At 44.7% G+C, this 27,664-nt stretch overlaps 1 protein-coding gene across 1 annotated transcript in view; it reads right to left on the bottom strand.

The window, feature by feature from the left end:
• hpse2 (heparanase 2) overlaps positions 1 to 27,664 on the bottom strand; it is a 128,172-nt gene that overhangs the window by 45,360 nt on the left and 55,148 nt on the right. Inside the window, exons 4-6 of the mRNA XM_080782245.1 lie at positions 17,257 to 17,430; positions 11,897 to 12,068; positions 4,212 to 4,259 (exon numbers count right to left, since the gene is read on the bottom strand). Coding sequence (XP_080638371.1) covers positions 4,212 to 4,259; positions 11,897 to 12,068; positions 17,257 to 17,430 — 394 coding nt within the window. The remainder of the gene's footprint in view (positions 1 to 4,211; positions 4,260 to 11,896; positions 12,069 to 17,256; positions 17,431 to 27,664) is intronic.

Here is a 27,664-nt window from a genome sequence, read left to right as displayed (position 1 = left end):
GAGACATGGAGACATAGAGAGAGAGGGGTGGTGGTGGGGGGGGGGGCTCTGAAAGAGGATGACAGTGGCGGCGCTTCTCCTGGAGGTGGCAGCCTGCTGTGGGTACATGATGCACTCTGTTCAGGGCAGGCTATTGGGCAAGAAATGTGAAATATCGCTCTTGCTGTGATCAAATATTCTATAATGAAAACATAACATTCAGAGAGAGAGAGAGAGAGAGAGAGGGAGGGAGAGAGAGAGAGCGAGAGCGTGTGAGAGAGAGAGAGAGCGCGAGAGAGCGCATGCGCAAGAGAGAGAGAGAGAGAGGGTGCCCGTCTCGAGATCATGTAGAAATAAATTCTGCGCCTCGCGTCAGGCCGATAAATCCAACGGCAGGAAGCAGTAACTCAAACAAAATAAGCGTGAAGCTTTAGAAGTTGTGAAACACATAATGGAAAGCATGATCTATAAGAAATGAACCATAGGATAACCTGCTACAGTACGTTCCATCCTGGGCCACAAGTTCTAGAACAGAGAGAGAGCACAGTACAGTATGTCTAAAGTTCGAGGCACCTCGGCGCATGCACGGCACATCCGGGATCCTCTCGAGTCGCTCTTAATGAGCACCGCGGTTTGGGCTGCCGACGGCGGCAGCGCAGTGAAACTCACGTCGCGGCTGTGTTAATGATTGGTCTCCGTTTTTATTAGCCGGGGTTGTTCTGTGGAGGTCAGGGGGGTCTGTCACGCAGTCTGGTGAGACGGGAGTCTAGTCCCCCCCCCCGGTGTAAAACGGGCTAATTGACAGAAGGAATGAGCCCGGGCATATGGTTTGACTTTTAACGGTGTGGGTGGTGTTTTTCTAAACCTTACCGACACCCCCCTTCCTCTTTCCGCTTCTCCTAATTAGACCTGACCTTGACCTTAACGACTTCTCACTTTCTTTTTACACAGCCAGCGGCTGCTTTTCACCGTACTGTATAGGTGTGTGTTTGAATGCATGCCGTTAGGCGTGTGTTTGAAATGCATTCTACAGTACAGTATGTTTTGGCACGCGTGCGTGTGGATATACAGTAAATAAGTGAAAGTTCAGCGGAGATGCATGTTAGCCTGCATGTTCTGGCCACATGGTAGTTGTTAGTAGTTTAAGGCTCATGAAGACAGACCTCTTCACTTATTGGGGGATATACTGTACAATGTTTGTCATTTTAAAGTGATGCTGAACTTATTTGGTGGTCAAATCTTGGGTTGCGTGGGGAGTGATAATCCATGCACTCTCAGTGTATGGGCAAGAAGAAGGTCGTAACCATATGAACCCTAGCAGGGACGTGCACACATAGACATCAAAGGGGGCTTCAGCCCCTGCCCTTTTACCCGTCTGTAAAACAACTGCCCTCTCCAGACCACGAATGCAGCATTTACTATGGTGAAAGAAATGCTCTCCTTTCCATGCCATACCAGAAGGCAACATTCAGGAGAATTGTTTTTTTTCCCCTAAGTCTCCTGAACAAATTTGTTTCGAAATCCATGCTGTACACCACATCTCCAGTAGATAAAGAGTGTAGGGTTGCACTCCGAAAATAGCTGATCTATAAGCTGTAGACTCTGTAGTAGTCGCAGACTCGCAGCGTGACGCGTTGTGAGCTTGTAGATCTGCTATTTTCGCTATTTTGGGCCAAAAGTGCCCACTTATGAGCGTTTCAAGTCTGAGCAGAATCTGCGTACCTCGTGTTCATTTATGTAGCCTAAGTGTATTATATGCCATGAGAGTCAATGGAATCGCTACATCTATTTTGTCACTAACAGAGCAGCGATGCCATGCATAGTTAAAGCTTTAATCCATAATGTAGGAGTGGCTATGCTGCTACATTCTGAGGTACATGGTGGTACAGGTTTAAGCATCGTAAGCAAGGCTGTGGCATTCACCTTCTATAGAGCGTCGCAGTCCCGCCCCCTCGAGAGACCAGGAAAATAAATCCCTGTTCATTTTCCTTATAGACTTTTCAGAAAGTATTTATTTAAAGACGTTTACGCCGCGGACAAAGGCAACTCTTGTCGTGACAAATCATGACAACGTTGAAAACCACTATAAGCGAGACCCCCGGGAGATGGATTGCTGAGGTGGCGCGCAACAACTACCATCAGCTCCCAGTACTTAGTGACCCATGCCATAATACTCATACGCTCAGGTCAGTATTTTGTAAGGTGTTTAGCATTAAAGTACTGATCTGGATGTAGTGTTTGAGTGGTTTGGAGAGCATCTATGTTTTCCTGATGTTGTAAGTGCATTGTTGTGTGTTGACATGTTTGATGTTTTGTGTTGTCTATGTACTGTATTCATTGTGTTGACTATGTACTGTATTCATTGTGTTGACTATGTACTGTATTCATTGTGTTGACTATGTACTGTATTCATTGTGTTGACTATGTACTGTATTCATTGTGTTGACTATGTACTGTATTCATTGTGTTGTCTATGTACTGTATTCATTGTGTTGACTATGTACTGTATTCATTGTGTTGACTATGTACTGTATTCATTGTGTTGACTATGTACTGTATTCATTGTGTTGACTATGTACTGTATTCATTGTGTTGACTATGTACTGTATTCATTGTGTTGACTATGTACTGTATTCATTGTGTTGTCTATGTACTGTATTCATTGTGTTGACTATGTACTGTATTCATTGTGTTGACTATGTACTGTATTCATTGTGTTGACTATGTACTGTATTCATTGTGTTGACTATGTACTGTATTCATTGTGTTGACTATGTACTGTATTCATTGTGTTGTGCCCGAGGACCCCCTCTAAAATGAGATGATGCATCTCAAGGGGTTATCCTCCAAATTAAATACAATTTCAATATAACCACAACGTTGCGGTCAAAAGGCGAGTGCTCTGACTGATCTACCCTGACACGAGCCTCGGAAACCCAGACATTTTTTCATTTCCAGGGGGAAAAAAAAGTCTGGGGCCGAGTCCATTCAATTCGGCATACAGTAGCGAAAACGTCGCTCACTCTCTGCTGATTTCTGATCGTCTGCACCATTGTTAAATTTACGCACACACGCACACTCTCTCTCTCTGTCGCTCTAATTAATTAGTCTCATGTCATGCAGATGCGTGTAGTTTCTCCCGGAGGATCCTGCATGACGGAAGCTGCCTATATGCCATAGAAAGCATAGGTGAGTTCCAGTCTATACCCTGACACTATACTTTAGTCCTCGACTCTCTTCTTTTCTCTAATCATGTAGATAACTGATAACCAAGTATTCTAATCATGTTGTTGTCATTTTCTGTTTTGTTTCTTGTTTTGTTCTTGTTTTTTTATACTGCAATCATGTATTCTGGATATTCTATATTTCTTGTACAATGTTTCATTGTGTTTTACAGGTCTCGTATAAGCCCTTTGGGCTTTTTGCCTCAGTCTAGCACTCAGTCTAGCAAAAAAAAGCCTAAAACATGATCATAAGGTATTATTACTATATAAGGAGGAATAATTGTTTTTCCAAAAAAGTGTACAGTTGTTAAAATGCTGTTTTCATGTGGACACGCCCACCAGTTCATTAAGTATGCCTGGTTTGCCTGGTGATGGGTGGTGATCCACCTGAACTGAAGCAGCTGTTGTTGTATGATAAAGGGGGAGGGGTTAGGAGATATTGTGATGTCACTGAAGTACTGTCACTTCATAAACACATGAAAAACGTCCATGTGTTCACACGGCAATAACATCTTTAAACGACAAGTCTGTCAAATTGGATTTGCAGCATAGAATCGGGTAGAGACTGGCCTGTATACGGTCAAAGAGGTTGAGAGGCGCACTACATTCTACTGTTGATTTCAGGGTGGCCTATATACTTGTGTAACTATACACTATACTATATATACTGTCTATACACTTATGAGTGTATTTCACTCAAGTGCTAATTGGGCATTAATTGGTTTAAAAACTCAAACTAATAAAATGTAAAAGAACTTTACATGAGATGTGCTCAACATTCTTCAAGACATAATTCATTCAGCATGGAAAATAAGCATAAAAACAACGAATTAAGTCTTGGTCGACTAACACCGAAACACTCATCAATCAATTATTTGACTATGAAAGGACAGACCTATAGTATGTGATTTTACTGTGTAGAATACATACACTAAGCTATATTAGTTATTAGATTTGTTAGGGAAAGTGCAATAAATAAATAGAAGAACAAAAGGGTAAAATACCTACTGTTGCCACGTAACTGCATCCACCACAGAACCAGCATTCTTCATGAACCTGTCCATGAAAACAAAAACAAAAAACTAAATGAATCATATGTATGAATTGCTACAGTGATGTAGTGTATACACCTGAATGCTGCATTGTCTTGAACATGTCCCACTGTTTGATGAAACAGCAGCAGAACTTGGCATTAACAACACATGAATGCAGAGAGTGTACACATTTAATGCAAGTGGACCAAAAGGACATTTGATTAATGTTTTTACATTTTCAGAGTTAAATTAACTCTAAGGAGTTTATAGTGTGCTTTCAAAAAATACAGTGGTTATTTTTTTTTGTTGAATTTTATGCTATAGGTCCTTTAACAAGTCCGTTTTTTTATGTAAAACAGCATAATGCCAAATACATATATCGCTTTTTATTTAATAACGGTTGTGCTAGTCAAATGTTTCATAAAAGTTTGATCATTAAACACAATATTCCATTTCCCACTTTCCCTCCTATAGTTACTTCTAATCACACACTCAGAATGAAATGCTGCAAACACACGGTCAGCCTTTTTACGGTAAATAGGATCATCTTCTTGTATGCAGCTGACCCGTACACAGAATTTCCTTCCCCTTTTCCCTCTGTGTGTGTGTGTGTGTGTGTGTGTGTGTTCGCGTGTGTGTGCATGCGTGCGTGCGCACGCGTGCGTACACAATGTGCATGCACGACTGCACGTGCACATGAAGCTAGACTATACCTGACCCAAAACACTCCTTATTTGGCACTAGCGGTCTGTTAAGACAAACCCTCCTGTCTCTAAACACGGTGTCACAGCGACACAACTTTCACCACTATACTCCAATTTGTTTAGTCTGTCCAGCAGTGATCTTTGGGAGTGTTACGCAGTCCTATGTCCACTTAACCTCCCGTTCCCGAGCGAGGCTGAGCGGCTGAGCCTGTCAAAGCGGCCTGTAGCAGTGTCAAACACACCACAATCACCTCCTCGTTAACAGTTACGACCGTGACACACGGACGCACCACCACCACCATCACCGGGGTCTTGGTGTCTACTCTCTCCTGAGTGGCCATGCTAATTTATCTTCCATTTAGAGCTATAGGTGAAGGTGGCACACGCACGCACGCACGCACGCACGCACGCACGCACGCACGCACGCACGCATGCACGGACGCACTTGAATTAGTTTATTTGGTTTTTCAGACATAAATCATGTAAAAATCTAAATATACCAGAGTAAAAAGAAAATGCAGTGCAATGCATGATCACAGTAATGGACAAGCGAAGGACACACACGCGCGCGAACGCGTGCACGCACAAACAAGCACAAGCACGCACTCACACACTCTGTGGTTTTATGTCTCAATCCCTGTGCCATCTGTGTATTTTCAGCACTTGCTTTCTGCATGCCCGCAAGCCCCGCATTTTGACAGAACGATATACTGCACATCTCATTATGAACATGACTTGTTTAATAATGTTTGATATAGTGGTTGTAATTGCATGTTGTTGCATTTTTATGGACACATGGGCACCAGTGTGAACGCCATTGTTGGCAAGAGGGAAGGCTATAATGAATTGCATTTTTATAGCGCTTTTCCAAGTGCTCAAAGCGCTTTACAATGGTTCATTCATTCATACATTGGGAAGTGAAGCGGTGAACAGCCGACGCCAGCGTCCTCACTTCCCACATTCACACACCAATGGTGGCAAGCTCACACCGACCAACTCATTGGAGGCAATGTAGGGTTCAGTGTCTTGCCCAAGGACATATGGACAGCAGTGTTTCCTGCAGGAAAAAGCTTTGGCATGGTGCTGGGCGTGGGGGGGGGGGCTTATTAATTAATTAATAGGATTAATAAATTAAGATTAATTCGTATTATTGCTCTTGTATTGCTATTGGAGACACTGGGGGGACACTGGGGGACACTGGGCAGGCACTGGGGAGGCACTGGGAAGGCACGGGAAGACACTGGTCAGGCACTGGGAGACACTGGGGAGGCACTGGGGAGGCACTCGGGGGAACACTGGGGAGACACTGGGGAGGCACTTAGGGGCACACTGGGGAGGCACTCAGGGGGACACTGGGGAGGCACTCAGGGGGACAGTGGGGAGGCACTCAGGGGGACACTGGGGAGGCACTCAGGGGGACACTGGGGAGGCACTCGGGGGGGGGGGACACTGGGGAGGCACTTGGGAGACACTGGGGAGGCACTGGGGAGGCACTTAGGGGCACACTGGGGAGGCACTCAGGGGGACACTGGGGAGGCACTGGGGAGACACTGGGGAGGCACTTGGGAGACACTGGGGAGGCACTTAGGGGCACACTGGGGAGGCACTCAGGGGGACACTGGGGAGGCACTGGGGAGACACTGGGGAGGCACTCAGGGGGACACTGGGGAGGCACTTAGGGGCACACTGGGGAGGCACTCAGGGGGACACTGGGGAGGCACTCGGGGGGACACTGGGGAGGCACACAGGGGGACACTGGGGAGGCACTGGGGAGACACTGGGGAGGCACTCAGGGGGACACTGGGGAGGCACTCGGGGGGACACTGGGGAGGCACTCAGGGGGACACTGGGGAGGCACTCGGGGGGGGGACACTGGGGAGGCACTGGGCAGACACTGGGGAGGCACTTGGGAGACACTGGGGAGGCACTTGGGAGACACTGGGGAGGCACTTGGGGGCACACTGGGGAGGCACTCTGGGGGACACTGGGGAGGCACTGGGGAGACACTGGGGAGGCACTGGGGAGACACTCAGGGGGACACTGGGGAGGCACTCGGGGGGGGGGGGGACACTGGGGAGGCACTGGGGAGATATTGGGGAGGCACTGGGGAGACCCTGGGGAGGCACTCAGGGGGACACTGGGGAGGCACTGGGAATGCACTGAGGGGACACTGGGGAGACACTGGGGAGGCACTGGGGAGACACTGGGGAGGCACTCGGGGGGACACTGGGGAGGCACTCGGGGGGACACACACCATGATTCACTAGCCCCCTTAAAAAAAAAATAATAATAATAATAATAATAATAATAATTCCAGGCATGGCGCAGCGCCATGCCAAGAACATTGTGCAGGAAACCCTGGACAGGAGGAGCCGGGATTCTAACCGCCAACCCAGGGATCATTGGACGACCTGCTCTACCTCCTGAGCCACAGCCGCCCAGGCAAACTGTACAGTGCCCATCCCTTGCACATTGCCTGCTTGCACACTCACATCATGCTAGCTCACAGCAATGCGAGCTTATAGATCTGCTATTTTCACTATGAAAACATACCCAAAATAGGGACGACAAGTTCAAAGTGGTTAGAATGGTAAAAATATAAAGTTTTATCACAGACTATCAAAATCCCATAAACGAAGCCTGATTTCAGCTACAGAACATCTTGTATCAAGATGATGAGTGCAGGCAAATACGCAGCGATAATTACTGTTACAAAAAACCCAATAAACGGCATCGTATCCTCAATCTAGCAGATAAGACTAATGATTAGTTGACATGTCAGACATGAAGGAATGATGTCAGAGTGTGAGCAACATAGGAGGCCTATAGGAGGATTCTTGGCCTATTTCTTGGCAAAGAACTTAACTCGCCACCAACACTGTCGCACACGCACACGCACACACACACACACACACACACACACACACACACACACACACACACACACACACACACACACACACACACACACACACACACACACACACACACACACACACACACACACACACACACACACACACTCTCTCTCCCCCTAATACACAGCAAATTTATGAATGTTGATATTCAATAAAACATAGTAGCTTAAGTAGATAGATTATCTTTTTGACTGCAGTAAATGTGATGAATTGGGAGATTTATATCAGATTATACTTTCCCATTATGTCATTCAAAATGTGTGGGATTGCACAAGAGAGGAGCGGGAAAAACCCAGATGTGGCCTGAGAAATACGAAGATGCCCAACTGTTGGAAATTGTGGGTACCGTAAAAACAAACGTAATGACATTGTAGCATGCAAGGGGCTTAACTTTATAGCCTCTATTTTGGTTTAAAGGAACACTGACTGTTGTTCACTTTCATTTAACAATGGTAGTAAAAAGTCAGACGATATATTCACTCTCATTCGTCCCTGATTGTCTTACTAAGTGTGTACAGACACAAGTAGCATGTGCTTAAATTCACATTTAGAATTGTTTTCAGATGTCAAACATTTCTGAGATGATAGAATGGTGATGGATGATGATGGTCATGGAAGGGGAACCTTCTGAAAGCTTCATGGGCAAAGATAATCAACTTCAAAATAAATAAAAGAAACGGTCAAAATGACCTCTCAGACATGCTACATAGTGTTTTAATCCGGAACAGTTGATAGGATAGAAGAGGACGCTATAATGCCTGAAGCTCCAGTATCTCCCTGGCCAACTACTCGAGTTCCCCTCTTAGATGCAGGGATAGATGTTTAGTTTCCCAAGCGAGAGACCAGAGTCTGAATCCCGACCCGAGATATAGCACATGATAAAACCGTTTCATATTTACAGTCATCTGGCCCCAGAGAACCGAAAAGGCTGTCCTCACACACAGTCTATATCTTGTATGGCCGCTCTAATCAATGAGCTTGTAAAAGCAGTGCTACATGATGAGGCACCAGTATAGGCACAGCAGCTGCTCTGGAAATAGAACATTCGATCGCAGCTCGACCCAGAGGCTCATGGCCGAAACCTTGTCCTTGAGCAAAGACACTGAACACCTAACTTCTCCAGGGTGTTTTTCGGTTCGAAAAATGTAGATGCATTCAGTTCAAACAAAACATAAATAAAAAAACGGTTTGCAAATTGTTTGAACCACATTTGAACTGAAAACAGACACTTTCTCACCAGGTGATAAATCCCAGAACCAACTTCAAAATGACTATGAGCATGCAGGCAGGAGTTGATTATAATGAACGTAACGGCATCCATCAACAAAGGCGCCTCTCAAAGTTCTGCTGATCGCTGCAGCGATGAGGATCAGAAATTGCGTCTGGCAAGCGTGTATACTGTAGATACAGAGAGAAATGAATCCAGCTGCCTGTAACAGAAATAATCATCCAATAATCAGACGAGTCTAGACTAGTAGAGCTCCATCTCATCTTCAACGACAATCTTCCAAAGTTCTGGCTTTTCAAAACAAACAGCCATCGCATACTGTACATGCATATAGGAGATCTACCATATCATTTGAATTTATGAAATATTGGAATATTGGAATGACGATAGCATAAACGTGGTCACGGGAAAACCACCAGAGGTCATTTCAATGAGAAATATTAGAAGGTGCTTCAATGTGAGGAAATTACAGTAATTATCCTAGTTGGCGGTTCATTTTAATCACAAGGGACGCGCCGTTTGCACAACTGAGATTCCAGCAAGCAGAGAGAACCATTGAGAGGAGACCGCGACCATGACCATTACTATCCCATTTCAATTGAACTGGATTCATACCATTGATGCTTCGAATGAATAATGTCTGTCTGTCTGTCTGTCTGTCTGTCTGCCTGTCTGTCTGTCTGTCTGTCTGTCTGCCTGCATACATTACATACATACAGTACAGGCCTACATAAATAAATACATAATTTTTTATGACTACAGAGTAATTCTAATTGATGGACATACTGTAGGCCTACCTCTCCCACTGTCATGATCACAGTATACTATCTGTGAATGTCATCTGTGTTTATTGCTCTGCCACAGAAGTTTGTTTATTTCGGACTGAAAAGTCAGCCAAACATCATTCATTTTTTATATGGGTGTATGTATAGCAGTGGAACTGTGATTTATATTCCCTAAAGATATGTGCACTCATAAAATGAGCTTGGGAATCAGGTTAGATTCACTATTACAAGCTCTATGTCATCAGTGGCCTGTAAAAGGATCCCTGGCTAATGAGACAAATATGTCTTAAAACATTATACTTGCCCTACTAAAAAAATGTAAACACCCTAAATATTTTATTTCTTTCATAAATAGAGAATCTTTCACTCAATAGGGACTGCTCCTGTCGCAAGTTGATGATGTCAGATGTCCATGTGTGGTCCAGCCCTATGGAATTATGGAATGCACGTGCTAATACGTGCTAGTATTAAGTTGTTTTTTATTAGCATATGCATTCCATAATTCCATAGGGCTAGACCACACATGAGCATATGACATCATCAACTTGCGACGGGAGCAGTCCCTATTGACTGAAAGTATAATATTTTAAGGCATATTTGTCTTATTAGCCAGGGATCCTTTTAAGAATGCCTGACCATGGCACAGTGTTTTCTGTTTGTTCTACAGCTCCAGTGCTAGAGATAAGACTACCACGGCGGAGACGGAGGGACGGGTCTTCCTCTACGACCAACGTTGCAGTGAACAGGTGGGAGATTGTTGCAGTCACGCCATCAATCAGGTGACACCTTATTTAGGCTGACAGTCTAACTGGATCCAAGAAGCTGGAACCTACACACTCCATAAACACTGCTACACATTAAAGTGTGTGTGTGTGTGTGTGTGTGTGTGTGTGTGTGTGTGTGTGTGTGCGCGTGTGTGCGTGCGTGTGTGTGCGTGCGTGCGTGCGTGCGTGCGTGCGTGCGTGCGTGTGTGTGTGTGTGCGCGTGCGTGTGCAGAGTGCAGCACCAACCACCTTTCCCATCTTGAAACACGGCGATAGTCCAGAATCTATCCGTTGCATATTTCCCACTACGGGACAACCCTAACATGGAATGGAAAACTGCAACACTACACCACCATTATTTTACCCCTCGGCTGAACTTCCCCCTCGCGACCCACCACATCCCGGCATCTCAACAGATACCGCCTGGCCTGGGCAGCATTCCTTTTCGGTTTTATGATCCGGTCGGGAGCGGATGATATCGCTACGTCATGTTGTAGTATTGTTCTGTAGTCATCTGGAACTTCCTTTTCCATCAAATCAATTTTTCTCAATAAAAGCCACAGGCTACGAGAGCTTTTATTATTTTTCTTCCGGTTTGAGGGAAAAGGAAGTACCGGGTGATTCTTCCTGCCTGATGACTACAAAACAATACTACAACATGACGTAGCACGACCGCTCCAGACCGGTTCACACAGACCAGGCTTTCCTCAGAGGTGGAAAGCCTGGTGACGCGAGGTTATAATACCGCCAGGTTCAGGAATTATTTTATTTGTCTGACTAACTACCTAAACAAAGTGAGCGACACCCACAGCCACAAAACTAGAGGGAGCCAGAACAACGCTCTGGTACCAACCATCCACTTATAAAACAAACATGGGTAAATTCTCCTCCTACAGCACCGCCATGCACCCAAGCGTGGAATGCCCTGACCCCCTCCCTCAAAGAAATGCAGATTACTTGCATCTTCTAAAACAGGCCTGAAAATCCACCTTTCAGCAGCTCTTTACTGCATGTGATGATTAGATTTGTTGTTGTTTTTACCTGTGACGATATTGAATGTTGTTGTCATTGTTCATATCATGTCTATGAATTGATTGCATATACAGTAGGGCCAAATAGAAACAGGACCACAAGGACTTTGGTGCTATCCCTTTTGGACAGAGTGTTTGACTGTACTCTATTGCTAACTTGCTGTTCATGCATTCTGTCTAATAAACTATTCAATCAATCAATCCAATCAAATCAATCAAAAAGGCTCACCCGTCCAGTAGCAGGATGGCGTTCTTGCGCGGCCGTCCGGCGTTGGGCCCGTAGAGCTGGGCGCGGTGGTAGTAGCGCACGGACTGCAGCAGCGTCCGCAGCACGCTGTAGTCCTGGGCCAGCTGGGTGCTGTTGACCGAACGACCAACCATGCTGCGATAGCCGTTGGGTTCTGGTGGAGCGAACAGAGGGAGACACAGTGAGGGGAGTGAAGCAACAGGCCCCCCAAAAAAGGCTGTGCTATACTGTAATAAATACTAAAAAAGCTGAAATACTGATACAGTACATGCGGTCGCACGTGTGTGTTTATAGTCAGAGCAGCTTCGAGTGTGGTTTTATAAATTGAGGTTTTTTTACAACAAGCCGCAGAGGAAGTTGGCAGCGTTCATTTATCCATTTGTAAATTACATGTACATTATGTGCCAAAGTTTGGTTCACTTTGGCACATATCCACCTTGTAATATGAAGAATAGAGAAGACATGCAGCAAAATGGTCTGGCCCAGCGGCTAATGGAAGCGACGGGCACTCGCATGTCAAGCGACTCTCTGAGCCCATGCTGTATGCACCCTAAACCTTAATGCTTTATTTGTCTTCTGTTTCCATTGTATTTTGTTTCTTTTCTTAAAAAAGGCTAGGCAAAATAAGCTTCGGCTTCACCCTAGACCTTTTCGGTGCCACCTCTTTGTATAAGCAAATGATGAAGTTTACCTGTAACTGCAACACACCGAAATAAACTATTCATTCATTCATTCAACCTACTCAGCTATCATTTCTGAAAAATATGGAACATTTTTGAACATTGAACAACATTTTGAACAAAGTTTAGAAATTTGTAGAGATTTTAGAAAAATTACATACTAACTTAACTTGTAGTGAGTAGTTCTGAATAGTTCTATATTGCACTATTGATACTTTTACTTAAAGGACCACTTCATCACTTTTCAACACTATCTTCATATAATTGGTCCTCACTAATGTTCATGATAAAATACCACATTGTTTTCCTACTGTGTCTGTGTCTCATAGGAAGGCTGTGGGCAGTTCAGAAACCCGTCCACCAGTGACATCATCGTTAGGCAGATTTCCTGTTAAACAAGATATATATATTTTGTTTTCAGGAATAGAAAGCCTGCCGTTTCTATTAGCTTGGATTCCCCATCGATGATGTCACTGGTGGACGGGTTTCTGAACTGCCCACAGCCCTCCTGAGACACAGACAGAGTAGAACAACATTTGTGCTATTAGTCATTAGTGAGGACCAATTAGATGACAATAGGTTGAAAAGTGGTGAAGTGGTCCTTTAAGTAAAAACTTTCAGTGCTTTTTCCACCACTGATATAGCGAGCGCTTTCCTAGGCGGTGCCCGGCAGCCAGTAGTAACAGGGATAATTGAGCAATTGGGAGGAACACTGACAGATGGCCTCACAGCGAGGGCTTACGAACAGGCCAAGTGCACAGGGACTCAGGGAGGGATCGCAAAGTCCCCAAAACACGCTGCCAGGGATCTGCGTTTCCCCGAAAGGAAGGGGGAAAAAAAGAAAAAAAAACGCTTTATTTTAGGGCCCGATGTTGTCATGCGATGACTCAATTTGTGTCAGGTTGCATTTGAACTACGGTTGAACGGTAACATAAAGGCACATGCGTGTGTGTGCGTGCATGCGTGCGTGCGCTTATACTACTGTAGCATACATTTGTGCAATATACAGTACTGTACTTAACTGTGTGTGTGACGTTTGAAGGGGCATGATGACACCCTAGACCAGGGGTGGGCAACTTTGACGATGGAGAGGGCCTCTATATATCCACACTCACTCACTAGCTGATCTTCAAGCTCAAAAATCAAGATTTATTTATATTTTTTCTATTTTTTTTAATTGGATTCCTGAAAGGTAACTTCTTTATTTAATTTCAAATACATTGTTATATTTATGTTTAACTTTATGAACTAAATACAAATACATTGGACATTAAAAAAATTACATTATTATACTAGTCATTACGCTACTGAATTAAAGCGGGTCATGTTTGGAATGACAGCTGAAATCAATACTATATCATACTATACCCATGTATGCCCTATAATTATTTGTAGTGTTTGTTTTACTGTACAGGTAAAAATCTGCTGAGGCGTGGCAGGTTATTAGCAACACAGCTGCAGCTAATAACATTATTAACAACAGGATAGATGCCATTCTGTCAGATGGCCAGTAGATGGGGTGGTGCCCCATGCCAGATGTTTTTTAATAACCTCTACACTTAATAACTACACCAGTTTATAGCATTTTCTTTGCAGATTATGAGCCATAATGCTGCATATAAAGACAGCTTGTGGGAATTTTTGCCGTTTTTACGTGGTCGCGGCCTGGAGCTAGCTAAAAATGCTACAACATGCTAACGTGATGATAATCAATCATCGATTAACGTGGATTAAACAAAACTAGCCTTTACGGCTATGGCAAGCTGGGCCATTTACGGGCCAGGCACTTAAGCTGTTTTAATAATGTAAATGTGCCAGCATAGACGCTAGTCAACAACAGAATAGTCAGGGCCGGGCTACACTGGGGACATAATTGGTGTGGAATTGCACGGTACGCTGCCACTATAATCAATGGCCAGAACCTGGCTACACTGAGCACAGGTGCGGTGCGCAGGTTGTGCGAAAGCTCTGCACGTGATTATAAAAAATAAAAAACCCTCTATTTTTCCACCTCGCCTTCAGAGGGACGATGCAGCCACCTAGCTGCTTCCGTTCCGGTTCCGATCTGTCCCCAGTAGGCTACAGCCCGGCCGTCAGAGCTTGTACATAACCCATTTTTACCATGGGAACGATTCTACAAAATGCCTTCTAAATCCTGACAGTTTTCTGAAAAACCCTATGTCGTTCTCAAACATTTTCATGTCAAGGACATCTGAAAATATGTTGTTCCAGGGAGGGACCCCCCAGAAGCAAAGATTTGAGTTAAAAAACTTTAGCTCTGAAAGAATATATATTCAAAGATTTGCGCCACATTTTCACGATTTAAAAAAAATAGCAGACCTACAAGCTCGGATCTTGTAGATTATCACAGATGCACTGCCTTATTTCTTTCTCTGGTTTTATTTCTCTTTTATTTAATCTTTTCTCTGGTCTGTTATTTCTTGATAGCAGAGTGCTGCTATGGAGAACAAAGCTCGCGTTGCTATGGACCTATGGCCTAATCAATAGGCAGAGCACCTGGACCATATTAATCCCCAGGGCATGTTTTTGCCGTATCCAACATGGTGGCCAAGTAAACAAACACATGATGTCATTTTATACAGCTAAACAGTAAAACAAAAGAATGTTTTTGAACACATGTGGGTTGAGAAACAGTCAATGCAGCAACGGAATCGTGGTTCATATATGAGCAGCATTTATTTACTACCGGAGGTTTGTGAGCCGGCCGGCGTGGACGGATATTATTGGCATAATATTATGAACTGTTTTCATAGCCTACTTATTTCTTCTTCACCATTTTCTTACTTATTAAGTGCAGGCTTATGAGCCAGACGTCATTATGGAGAAATAAACCCCATCTGGTTATAAGACCACTCCTCTTTGGGGCCCATGTTGGTCAAGTGATTCACATTTCCGCCTCTAAAGTACACCTGCCAGGGACGTGCACACACAGACATCAAAGGGGGCTTCAGCCCCTGCCCCTTTTACCCGTCTGTAAAACAACTGCCCTCTCCAGACCACGAATGCAGCATTTACTATGGTGAAAGAAATGCAAATGCCCTCCTCTCCTTTCCATGCCATGCCGGAAGGCAGCATTCAGGACGATTCCTGTTTTTCCGAAGTCTCCTGAACTTGAACGCAGCATTTTGTGTTGAACAAATTTGTTAGAATGTCGTACACACCGCATCTCCACTAGCTAAAAATTGCTGGGTTGCGCCCAGAAAATAGCTGATCTTCAAGTAGATCTGCTATTTTTGTCTAAAAGTGCCCTCTTACGGGATGTCAGCCCTTGCCGCTCTAACACTCTCTGCACGTGCCCGACACCTGCCCTGCGTTCAAAGAAATTAACAACTCACATCAAGGTACAATCAGTGAGTGTCCTGCAGCTGCCAAGAGCTATACCCATGGAAATGCAAAACACACACATTAATGGTTGAAAGTGGAGCTGCTTAAAATAGTCTGATATGAACAAACAATTAGTAGTTATTATTAGTATTCAGTTGAATAAATAGATTTGTATTTCTCTGTCACTATGCTAAGGATGATTGCTGGGTAATGTCGTCCAATGTCAAGTCTCCGTTTTATCATGATGAGTCTGTGCAGCGCGTTAACGTTTATGAGCTGTAAGCCCCACAACCTGCAAACTGCTTATTCGCCAGCATGGTCATTGTGTGCGGAAGGGAAAACTTCCTACATTTAACATTGGCTTAAAAAATAAAAAAAACACACCGGTTTTAAATAGCTGACAAGTAATATGAGGTCGTTTACCATGTGTGATTTGTGAAGTCCACATGTGTACACAATCTGCGTGCGTGCGTGTGCATGCGTGCGTGGCATGCGTGTGCTTAATAGCCTGCACTAGGGGGGGTTAGGGGCCCCTCCGTCCTGAACAGCCCGCTCTGGGGCCCCATCGTAACGACACTATTACACGACTGGTCCTGCATCACCCTGTCAGTGTCAGGGTTTATTCCTCAATAATGACCGGCTCCTGATTTACACTGAAGGATCATTTATAAATTATGTTAAATGGTGCATTTATATAGTACCTTTATCCAAGGCACTTAACATAGATTGTGCATTAATGTACATTCACCCATTCATACACCGATGGCGGCGGAAACCATGCAAGGCACCAACCAGCACATCGGGAGCAATTTGGGGTTCAGAGTCTTGCTCAAGGACACCTCGACACTAACTCTGGGGGAGCCCGGGTTCGAACTGGCAACCTTGCGGTTAGACATCAATGCAGTCGATGTGTACTATAGACAGTGATGGAAGAAGCGCACACAACTTAAGTTGCTTAATTGATATAGTGCAACCTATACATTGTTCTACCTTTGATGCCGGTGCGCTCTCTGTGTCTCATAATACATGTGTAGCAACATAACTATTTAAAAAAAGAATGAATCAGGTTTTCAGAAACCTTAGGTCACAGTGGTTCCCAAAGTGGTCCGGGGACCCCCAGAGGTCCTTGAGGGAGTTCCAGGGGGTCCCCAGCTAAATGATAGTTTGGAACCAAATGGACCCTTATGGGTCTGTAACTCTGAGAGTGTACATTTTGTACACTCTCAGAGTTAAACTAACTTATATATAAATTGGGGTCTCAGAGATAGAAATGCCATTAAATGGGGGGTCCGTAGAGAACCACTGTCGTGTACTGACCGTTGCCCAGCTCCCAGGAGATGTTGTACTTCTTCCCGGCGCTGTACTTTAGCAGACTGAGCGTGGACGAGGAGTTCCAGGAGTTGTCGGGGTTGCGGTGCAGCGCGTTGAGGCCCAGGATCAGGTGCAGACCGGCACACTCAGCGAAGTTGTACAGTTTGTCTAAAGACCTGGCTGGGAGAAACCCACAAAGCAGTTGTAACTTTGGTTCTTCTTGCACTTGTAATTGTATACTCATTATAATTAGGCTTGTTCCCCGATCGGATCGGGTGATCGGAAAAACCGGGGGACGATCACGTCATTTTCAAATGATCGGAATTGGATCGCAAGCCAAAAACATGATGAAACGTGATATAACGTGAAGTATCAATGTTACATCTATATCATGATAATAGACTGGATATTGTCTGTGATTTGGGATATTGTACTATTGTGATATGGCATAAACGTGTTCTATAAATATGGGATCGGGAAAAATCGGTATCGGCAGATGCTCAAAAATCAGAATCGGATCGGGAGCCAAAAAACGTGATCGGGACATCCCTATACATCATAATGCAGAGTATAAAACTCCTCTTGAATGAATTGAATTGGATTCTTACTGTAGATGTCTGCTACACTATATAGCGCTGGATCTTAATAAGGTTAGGTCCAGGGAGGGGGACCCCCTTGAGGGCATTCTAGGAGATCCCAAGCTAAATGATTGATAGTTAGGAACCATTATTATATTTATCTACACTACAGTATCTACAGGATCCATTTGTTTAAATTTGTACAACACTGTCTACAATCTACGTTGTAGATTGGGATCAGAGAGATAGAAAGTTATATGGAGGAGGTGTCTGTGCCCTACTCCATGTCTGCCTTCCTGCCTGCCTGCCCGCCTCCCTTTTTAGGCTCAATAGCCTCTACAAGACGGCCACTCTCTCATTTGAGTAAAACCATGACATACTGCACATAGTCCATAAATCCAGTGAAATGTCATGCATTGTGTTTTGTGGTGCGATGTGGAGGCACAGTCCTGTCACCAAGTTTGTTTTACTCTGTTTAGGGGACCCCTGTCTCTACTCAACACCTACATCATGTTCCAATTTCTTAAACAGAACCATCAACTCCTCTAACAGGCCGGTGATCCAAAACAGATACCTGACTGACACCAGAAAGCCCTCCGGGTGCACTTAAAGCATGTGTGACATCTGTGCGTCATCTGAACCATCCCTTAGAGGTAGAAACAGTTCAAAGCAGTGTGATAAATTGCATCTACTGAAAGTGTGTGAAGTGTGCATGTGTGCATGCGTGCATGCGTGCGTGAGTGGGTGCGTGCGTGCGTGCACTTTTAGACTTTTCTTGCTCTCTGATATCGTATAGGCAGCACATTGAGGCCCTTTGGTTTAGTTCATTTTTTTCTAAACAATACAAAGAAGTAACATAATTAACAGAGAAAATAAATGCAGGTGAGAAAGGAAAACCAGAAAGGGCTTATACGTGATTTTCACCTAAATAATTACCGTAGTTAAACAAAGTAATCAAACATAACGTATGGCAAATAACAAATACACTTGGGTGTAGTTGGAGTACACAGTCCTATAACATCTACGAGCTGAGGTCACAACTGAGCTTGAAGATCAGCTATACTTTCTCTATTTTTCGAAAATGTTTGGAAAATATTATTTTGGAAAATTTGGGAAACATTCATTCACCTATAATGACATTATGGCCCCATAATACTGAGGGAAATATTGGCTACGCACTGTGTTTGACCAAAAAGCGTGCAAAGAGGAAAAGCATGCCTGTTGTTGAGAATTGAATTTAGCACTGTATAGTGTACATACATACTATAACTGCCCACTGTGCTGTTTACAGCAGAAAAAAGCCTGATTAAAGCAGCAATGTTGAACTTTATATATTAAAAAGGATATCTTTGAAAGACAAAGAAAAGGTCCCGCACACTGTCAGACGCTTGCCAAAATGTTGCTCATTACTAGGTCAACGTTTCGGTCGCTTAGACCTTCATCTAAGTGACCGAAACGTCAACCTAGTAAAGACCAACATTTTGGCAACTGTCTGACAGTGTGCGGGACCTTTTCTTTGTCTTTCAAAGATACCCTTTTTAATATACACGTATGCTCTATTGCCCTACGCACCTGTCAGTAGCCTTCTGAGGTGTGCATCACCCTTTTGTTAGAACTTATTGTAATCATTATAACCAACCCAGGGGTCATCAATATGTACACAGACAAATGTGTCCATGGCAGACTCTAGATTTTCTGTTTTACACATCATTATGTTCTTATTTTGATTATAAGACCCAATTTACTGAATGTCAAGTCTCTGGGCTTTCTTCAGAATGTGTTTGACACTTATTTACTCCGACATGTATGGCACACATTCAGAGTCCAACTAGTGCTTCTCAAATGTTTTATTTGAAAGGATCCCCTTAACTCAGAGTGTAAAATGGAACCAAATGGACCCGTAAGTGTCCATTCGTACACTCTCAAGAGTTACAGACCTATTTCAGGGCTATCTCTTTATGTGTTTCTGGTAATATTATTGACCGCTCCTTTTGTATGTCCGTGGCAAAAACACCCTGCGCTTCCCTAAGGCAGTGGTTCAAGCCAGCATGGTGATGACTTTTTTATGTCAAGGATCCCCAAATTGATACTAATTAGACCTGCAGACCCCCATTTGAAGAGATGAAAAAATCGAATAATATAGCGCCTTTATCCAAGGCGCTTTACATAGATTGTGCATTACATTCACCCTTTCACACACATTCATACACCGATAGCGGAAGAAACCATGCAAAGCACAAACCAGCACATCGGGAGCAATTAGGGGTTCAGACAGAGTCTTGCTCAAGGACACTTCGACACTAACTCTGGGGGAGCCCGGGTTCGAACTGGCAACCTTGCGGTTACCATCCAGTCACTATACCCATGAGCCACCGCCGCGTGGCACATGCATGTGCCATGCATATTATTATAGTAGTTATCAAAAGCAATGGAATGTGTGAACTGCAATTTGTGATATGCCGACCTATGGATATGTTCCATGGTACAGTTCCAATTTTGGGGCTCATGGACTATAAGAACCACAAAGAACTGAACCGGTTCCCATTGGGAACCAACCGGTGGAAGAGGGGTCAAAGTGTTCCTGAGTGAGAATCCAAACAAGACTGATATTCCCATCATGGACACCTGTGGAGCTTGTTCTGTGCGCGGCCCGGAGCAGCATCCCTGCTGTACTTTTACACATGACTCTGTCACTCACGTTTATAACTAGCTGTCATCACCACAGACCTCACCTCTGACCCCACCCGAGAGGGCAAGAGGCGAGCCCAGACCATATATTTCAGTTATTTTGTTTTTTTTAAGTTTTCAAAAGTTTAAAAGAGAAATAATAATTGCTGATCAGCAGATGCTGCTGATTGCTGATTAGCTTTAACGTGTAACAACAGCTATGTTTGTAATTTTAAGTGGTTAAATTAAATAAGTTCAGTTTATGTGTGTCAATTTGGGTGTCCAAATATATGTTGTACCCCCCCCCCCAGAAGCAAAGATTTTAGTTAAAAGCGTTCGCTCTGAAAGAATATATACAGTATTTAAAGATTTGTGCCACATTTTCACAATATTCTTTTTTTTTCAGAACTACAAGCTCGTAGCTACGAGCTTGTAGTTCTGGGAAAAAAAAGAATATTGTGAAAATGTGGCACAAATCTTTAAATACTGTATATGTAAATACTGTATATGTAGTTCTGCAAAAAAAGATCTGCTATTTTTCAATAACTAAAGTATAACATAATGCTTAAAACGCCAAATGGGGTTCCCGTCCTGAATGGGTTAAACATACGGTAACTCAGGTTAAACAAAACAGAGTACATTGTCAGACATAGATTTCATAAAAAACTGCAAACTTCTGACCATTGATAATGGAGGAAGACTAGAGTCTAAGCCGGGCATAGATTTTGCCTACATTTTGAACGATAAAAAACAAATGTTTAACGAAAGAACAAAATACCTTACTTAAAATATTTAAAATTCCTAACTGCATGTTGGGTAAACACAAATCAGATCAGGAGTGGACCCAAAAGTCAGACATGAGTTTGGCTTCAGGCAAGAGGCCAGAGGCCTGACACTGAAACACACAAATCCGCTTATGTTAAGTGACTTTGGGCTGCTTTATTATTTGCGGGCTGCCTTTAATTTTTTGTTGTTTCTAAAGTGTATAGTCGCTTATTTGGGCTTGCTTCTACATTTTTATTATTATTTAAACCAGTGATTCTCAAATGTTTTCAGGTCAGGGACCCCCAAATTAATGTTTTTGTCCCCAACCCCCATCTGAAAATCTTTAGTTCAAGTTACATACGTTAAATGTATGTGCGCTGTAGGGCGTCTATACCGTATGTCGTATGACGCCGAGAGGCTAAATCGAGGAAAAGTTTTGGTTGTCAGACTCGCTGCTTTAATGGTTGTCATGCGAGAATCATTGCTCCAGGACAGGGTACTGCTTTTGTTATGTTTATTAAAGTTATCACAGCATAGTTTAAAGTGATTTGCGGTCGACAAAGTTGGACATTCCCCGTTCACCCCCTCTCTCTCCATTCATGAAAATGCCACCGGTGAACAGCTGATTTTACTACCTGTCTGACACCACCAAACACCACGTGACCATAGTAACCATAGCAACCATCGAGCTGTCTAACCTGTCCCCAACATTCCGGCCCCTAATTATTACATAATAAGACAGTAATAATTATCAATGCATAGGTTCAGTTCATGTTGGAAAATGGTTACATTACATTATTTTCACACCTTTTCTTTTTGCGATTTTTTTGTGCGCAAGAAGTTCATAGTTCATTGCCGGTCTTGAAAAGAACCCCACGCAAAATCAAAACGAATTCAAAGTCATGAAAAAAGTCAAGTACTCCAATATCAGGGAAAAAGTAAATCCAGGTCCTTGGAAAAGGAGTGAAGCGTACCCCAATGTCAGGGAAAAAGTAAATCCAAATCCTTGGAAAAGGAGCGAAGCCTTTACGACTCCATAGACTCCTGAAGAAGGCAGATCTTTGTCACAGGTCTGCATAGAAGGCTGGTCCGGGTCTTGATCCGGACCTGTCGAACAAGTCCATTCCGATCTGGAATTGTCTCTGTAATCCTCCCAATGATCCAGGAATTACGTGGTGCAGAATCATCGATTATGAGCACTATGTCGCCGGAGGTAAAGTTCCGCTTGATTTTTGTCCATTTCTGCCGTTCCTGTAATTGTGGCAGGTATTCCTTAACCCACCTCTTCCAGAAGAGATCCGAAATGTATTGCACCTGCTTCCATCTCCTGCGTGCGTAGCTGTCCTCCTTGTGGAACAGGCCAGGTGGTAAACTGGGCTTGACTTTCAGGAGCAGAAGATGATTGGGTGTTAAAGCCTCCAAGTCATTCGGGTCTGTGGATTCCTTAGTGAGAGGTCTACTGTTGAGAATCGACTCCACTTCACAGAGTACTGTATGGAGTCCCTCCTCATCCAGACTCTGTGTCCTCAAGGTGGAATTAAGAATCTTCCTGATGGAGCGAATTAACCTCTCCCATGCTCCGCCGTGATGTGATCCGGTAGGAGGGTTAAACGTCCACTTGATTCCTTTCAAAGAGAGCACGTCATTGATCTGCTGCAGGTTCCATCCTTCAATAGCTCGTTTCAGCTCACGCTCTGCACCGATGAAATTGGTGCCATTGTCAGAGCGCAGCTCTTTGATCTGTCCTCTTCTCGCAATGAAGCGCCTCAAGGCGTTGACGAATGAGTCGGTGTCCAAGGATGAGGCAACTTCAATGTGCACGGCTCTTATTGTCAAACATGTGAAGATCACTCCATATCTTTTCACAAGACTCCTGCCACGCTTGATATCGAATGGGCCAAAATAGTCGACCCCGACATAGGTGAACGGAGGTTCTCCTGTTGACACTCTGTCACTAGGCAAATCTGCCATTTGTTGTTGACCTGCGGCTCCATGTAGCCGACGACAGATGACACATCTAGAAATGATCTTCCTTATGGCAACCCCTGCAGCGGGGATCCAGTAGTGCTGGCGCAGCCTTGACAACATGTGGTTCCTACCGCCATGGCCAACGTCTTGATGTATCTGCCGTAGGATTAGGTCTGATATGTGGAGATCTTTAGCTATTATGGCTTGATGTTTAGACTCTTCGGGCATGGCAGCCTTACTAAGTCGGCCTCCGACTCTCAACACACCATCTTCCAGCATCGGACTGAGTTTGTAAATGTGGCTGTTCCCTTTCACACGCTCTCCCTTTTCAAGGCAAGAGAACTCCTCAGGGAACCGTCTTCTTTGACAGAACTTAATGATCTCCAGTTCAGCTCCTTTGATCTCTTCCAATGAGAGACAAACCTCCTTGTCGAGAACATCTTTGTGTCGAGTTCCATTTGATGCTGACTGAGAATCACGTCCAGTGACTTCTCTCCTCTTCCTGTTGTTCCAAAGTAAGGTTCTGAGCCTCAGGATCCATGCCATTACTCTTGTGAGGTGTCTCCAAGATGAACTGCGGTTGATCAAACGTGTCACATTATCTTCCTCCTCTTCTTCCACAGAGACGATGGCGGATGACACCTTAACCTCAGGATCTCCAGAGGGAAGTTCTCCCAAGTTGTCTGGGTTAACAGGCCAAGTCTCCTCTGGTTGCATGAGAAATGGAGGTCCAGATATCCATGTCTCATTCTTGAGAAACAGCTCCGCCCTCATACCTCTGGAGGCAAGATCTGCAGGGTTGTGCAATGTATTCACATACCTCCACTGTGATGCCTCGGACATCTTGAGGATCTCTGTGACTCTGTTCGCCACAAAGATGCGAAACCTTGATGATTCGTTCTTAATGTATTTCAGCACGGAGGTGCTGTCTGACCAGAACACTGAGTCTTGCAATTGCAGTCTTAGCTCCTTCCTCCATAGCTTGTCCATGCGAGCTGCCACAACAGCCGCAGTCAACTCCATACGTGGGATGGTCACAGGCTTTAAAGGTGTCACCCTGGATTTTCCCATTATGAAGGCAATGTGAGCCTGGGAATGGTCATTGCGCAACAGCAGGTAGGTGACGGTGCCGTATCCCTCTTCACTTGCGTCAGCGAAGTGATGCAACTGGGCGCTGGTTGCTTCTCCAAAGTTGGGTGGTTTTACACATCGTCTGACGCTGAAGCCCTCCAACAGATGTAACTCCTTAAGCCAGTCGGCCCACTCCTGTGCTGCAGATGTTGGTATGACATCGTCCCATCCTAGTCCCTTCCGGCATAGGTCTTGAATAATCCTTTTAGCTGTGAAGACCACAGGGGACAGGATTCCAAGAGGGTCATAGAAAGAGCTGACGGTAGAAAGGATTCCTCTACGTGTCAGTGGCCTGTCCTGAAAGGTTATACTGAACTTAAAGGTGTCAGACTGGACACACCAACGCACTCCCAGTGCCCTCTCGACTGGTAGGATGTCGTGATCCAAATCCAAGTCTTTAACCTCCTTTGCTCTTTCCTCTTCCGGTATCGCTGCCAACACGCGTCGACTGTTGCTCAGCCATTTAGTCAGATGAAAGCCTCCCTTGGCACAGAGGTTTACCAAGTCCTGGTAGAGCGATATGGCTTCATCCTCTGAGGCTATGGAAGCAAGACAGTCGTCGACGTAGAAACTGTGCATGATGGTCTCAAACACTTTCTGGCTGAAGAGCTTTTCATTATCTTCGGCACACCTCCGAAGGGCAAAGTTAGCACAGCTTGGTGATGATGTTGCGCCAAACAAATGGACAACCATCCTGTATTCCACCATTTGCTGATTGAAGTCCCCATTAGGCCACCAGAGAAACCGAAGTAAGTCTGCATCTGCCTCGGGCACTCGAACTTGATGGAACATGGCCTCGATGTCGGACATCAGAACAATGGGCTCCATCCTAAACCTGGTCAAGACTCCAACCAGCCCACTCGCCAAGTCAGGTCCTTGCAGGAGCTGTGCATTGAGCGATGCACCCTGGAATGATGCTGCACAATCAAAGACAACACGGATCTTTCCTTTCTTGGGATGATATACCCCGTGATGAGGAATATACCAAACCTTGCAGTCCCTCCGCTCCAGGCCTGTGGCTGGTACTCTCTCAGCGTATCCACTGGATATCAAGTTGTCCATAAATGCAGTGTAGTCCTTATGGAATGACGCATCCCTACTAAACCTCCTCTTTAGGTTGAGGGTGCGTTGCTCTGCAACCTTACGATTGTTGGGCATGCTGATGGTTTTGTCCTTCAGTGGCAATCCAACAACATAATGGCCATCAACGAGTTCCACAGTCTCATCAGCCATTTCCAAGAACTTACGATCCTCCCTCGACAGCCCTTGCAATTCATCCTGACTGTTTTCAGGGAAGTCTGTCTTGAACTGCTGGTTCCAGAGCTCATCGAGAGTGACTGCCGAGATCCTGTTAACGCTGACGGACGGAGTCACAGGGTTGTCGCTACTATCCCCTCCAAGTGGTCCATTTACAGTCCATCCAAGCATTGTTTTGACTGCGTATGGCCCTCCATCCATACTTCGGATGACTTCCAGTGGTTCCAAGGCTTTGGGAACGTTCAAACCAATCAACATTTCCACGTCTGCGTTGATCTGTGGCAGATAGACATGCCTCAGATGAGGCCATTTCTCCAGATCTTGCTGTCGTGGGATGTTGCTTCTGTTGACGGGCATCTGTTGTTGTGCGAAGATTTTGGGCATTGCACAGTACCGGTCACTGTCCAAGCCTGCAACTTCCAAGTCTGATGCAATGCAGCTGTCAACCACCTTCTCTTGGCCCATTGTCCGTAAAAGGATTCTTGTTTTTCTTCCAGAAAGTCCAAGCTTCTCCATCAGACCCACTGTACAGAAGGACGCTGAGCTCCCTGGGTCTAGGAAGGCATAGGTTTCCACTAACCCTTGACCTTTACTTGACTTCACCTTAACCGGTACGATGGCAAGTTTGCAATCTTGATCACCGGCCCCAGTCAGACCACCGGTGTGGATTTCAAATGGAGCTCTGTCTGAGTTGTTCCCGCCTTTCTCTGCGTCTGAATTATCATCGGAGTGGATGTGAAGCAAGCTAGGATGTCGTGAGCCACATTTCTTGCAAATCAGACGTTCCGTACACCGTCTGCTGATGTGCCCAGTGCACAAGCATCCAAAGCAGACTCCATGTTTCTTCAGAAACTCCATTTTCTCATCGTGAGCTTTCCTCTCCAATAGAGTGCACGACGCTAGTGTGTGTCCTCCCTTTTTGCAGAAAAGGCATGTTTTCTCAGGTCTGCCCTCGTCTCTGTTCTCCCAATGAGCATCTCTTTCAACCGTTGCGAAAGTGGTGGCAAAGCTACTCCCTCTAGCCTGAAGACGAGGCGCTGGTTTGGCTCTTCCACTTTCATCCTGTATGTCTCCGAATACAGGGTCGGTAGCGATTCTCGCTTCACGCTCAATAAAGGTCACAATATCGGTGAACATGGTTCGTTTGCGATGCCTTTCTTGGATGCTACATGCTTCTGTTCGCCACTTGTCCCTCAACTTGTAGGGCAGCTTCTTGATCATAGCAAGCATGTTTGCGGATGTGTTCAAGTCACATAAGTTGTGCACGTCTTTCATTGCATTGCAACATCCTCGCAAGAACAGGCTGTATGCTTGCAAAGCTTTCCCGTCCTCTGACTTAATAGATGGCCACGAGAATATTTTCTCCATGTATGCGCATGCAATGACATGCTCATTTCCAAAGTGCTCCTGGAGTAAAGCCTTTGCCGTATCATATCCAGTGCCATCAGTCATGTGTTGACAGCTTCTGACTAGCTGTTGAGGCTGCCCCCTGGTGTATTGCTCTAGATAGTGCAGGCAATCTATGGAATTGTCGGTCCTCCGTTCTATGGTCTGCTTGAATGACTGCATAAAGCCATGATACTGCAGAGGGTCACCATCAAACAGCTGGATGTCTCTTTTGGGTAGTGAAGCGATGCATTGCTGATGCACCAACATTGACGTTATCTCATTTTGTTTGTTCATAATAGACATCATGTTGTTTTGTTCACTGCTGGTGTTCTTAGAAAGAGCCCATGGGAAAGGTTGTATATCTCTATGCAAAGACCATGGAGGCTCTGTAGCCTCTGGTGCCATTCTCTGTCTCTGTGTGAGCACTGAGGGCCCCTGGGAAGGTATGGCTCCATCAGGTTGTTTTTCCTTTGGCCGTGCGCCTCCAACCACAGTGGGTTGTCCTCTTCCATCCTTGTGTGGTATGAATGACTTTGCATTAATGTTGAGGCCCTTTTCAAAATAGGAGTTCATTCCATCCGATCTCCTAGAAGCTACACTCAGCACCGATTTTCTAGAAGTGGCACTTCGCACCCCTGACCCAGAGGTTCTTAAGACGT

The sequence above is a fragment of the Protomyctophum bolini genome (assembly GCF_963924005.1).
Source record: "Protomyctophum bolini genome assembly, chromosome: 14".
Classification (NCBI taxonomy): domain Eukaryota; kingdom Metazoa; phylum Chordata; class Actinopteri; order Myctophiformes; family Myctophidae; genus Protomyctophum; species Protomyctophum bolini.
Note: the sequence above shows the minus strand (reverse complement) of the source record. Positions and strands in the feature narration are given on the sequence as shown.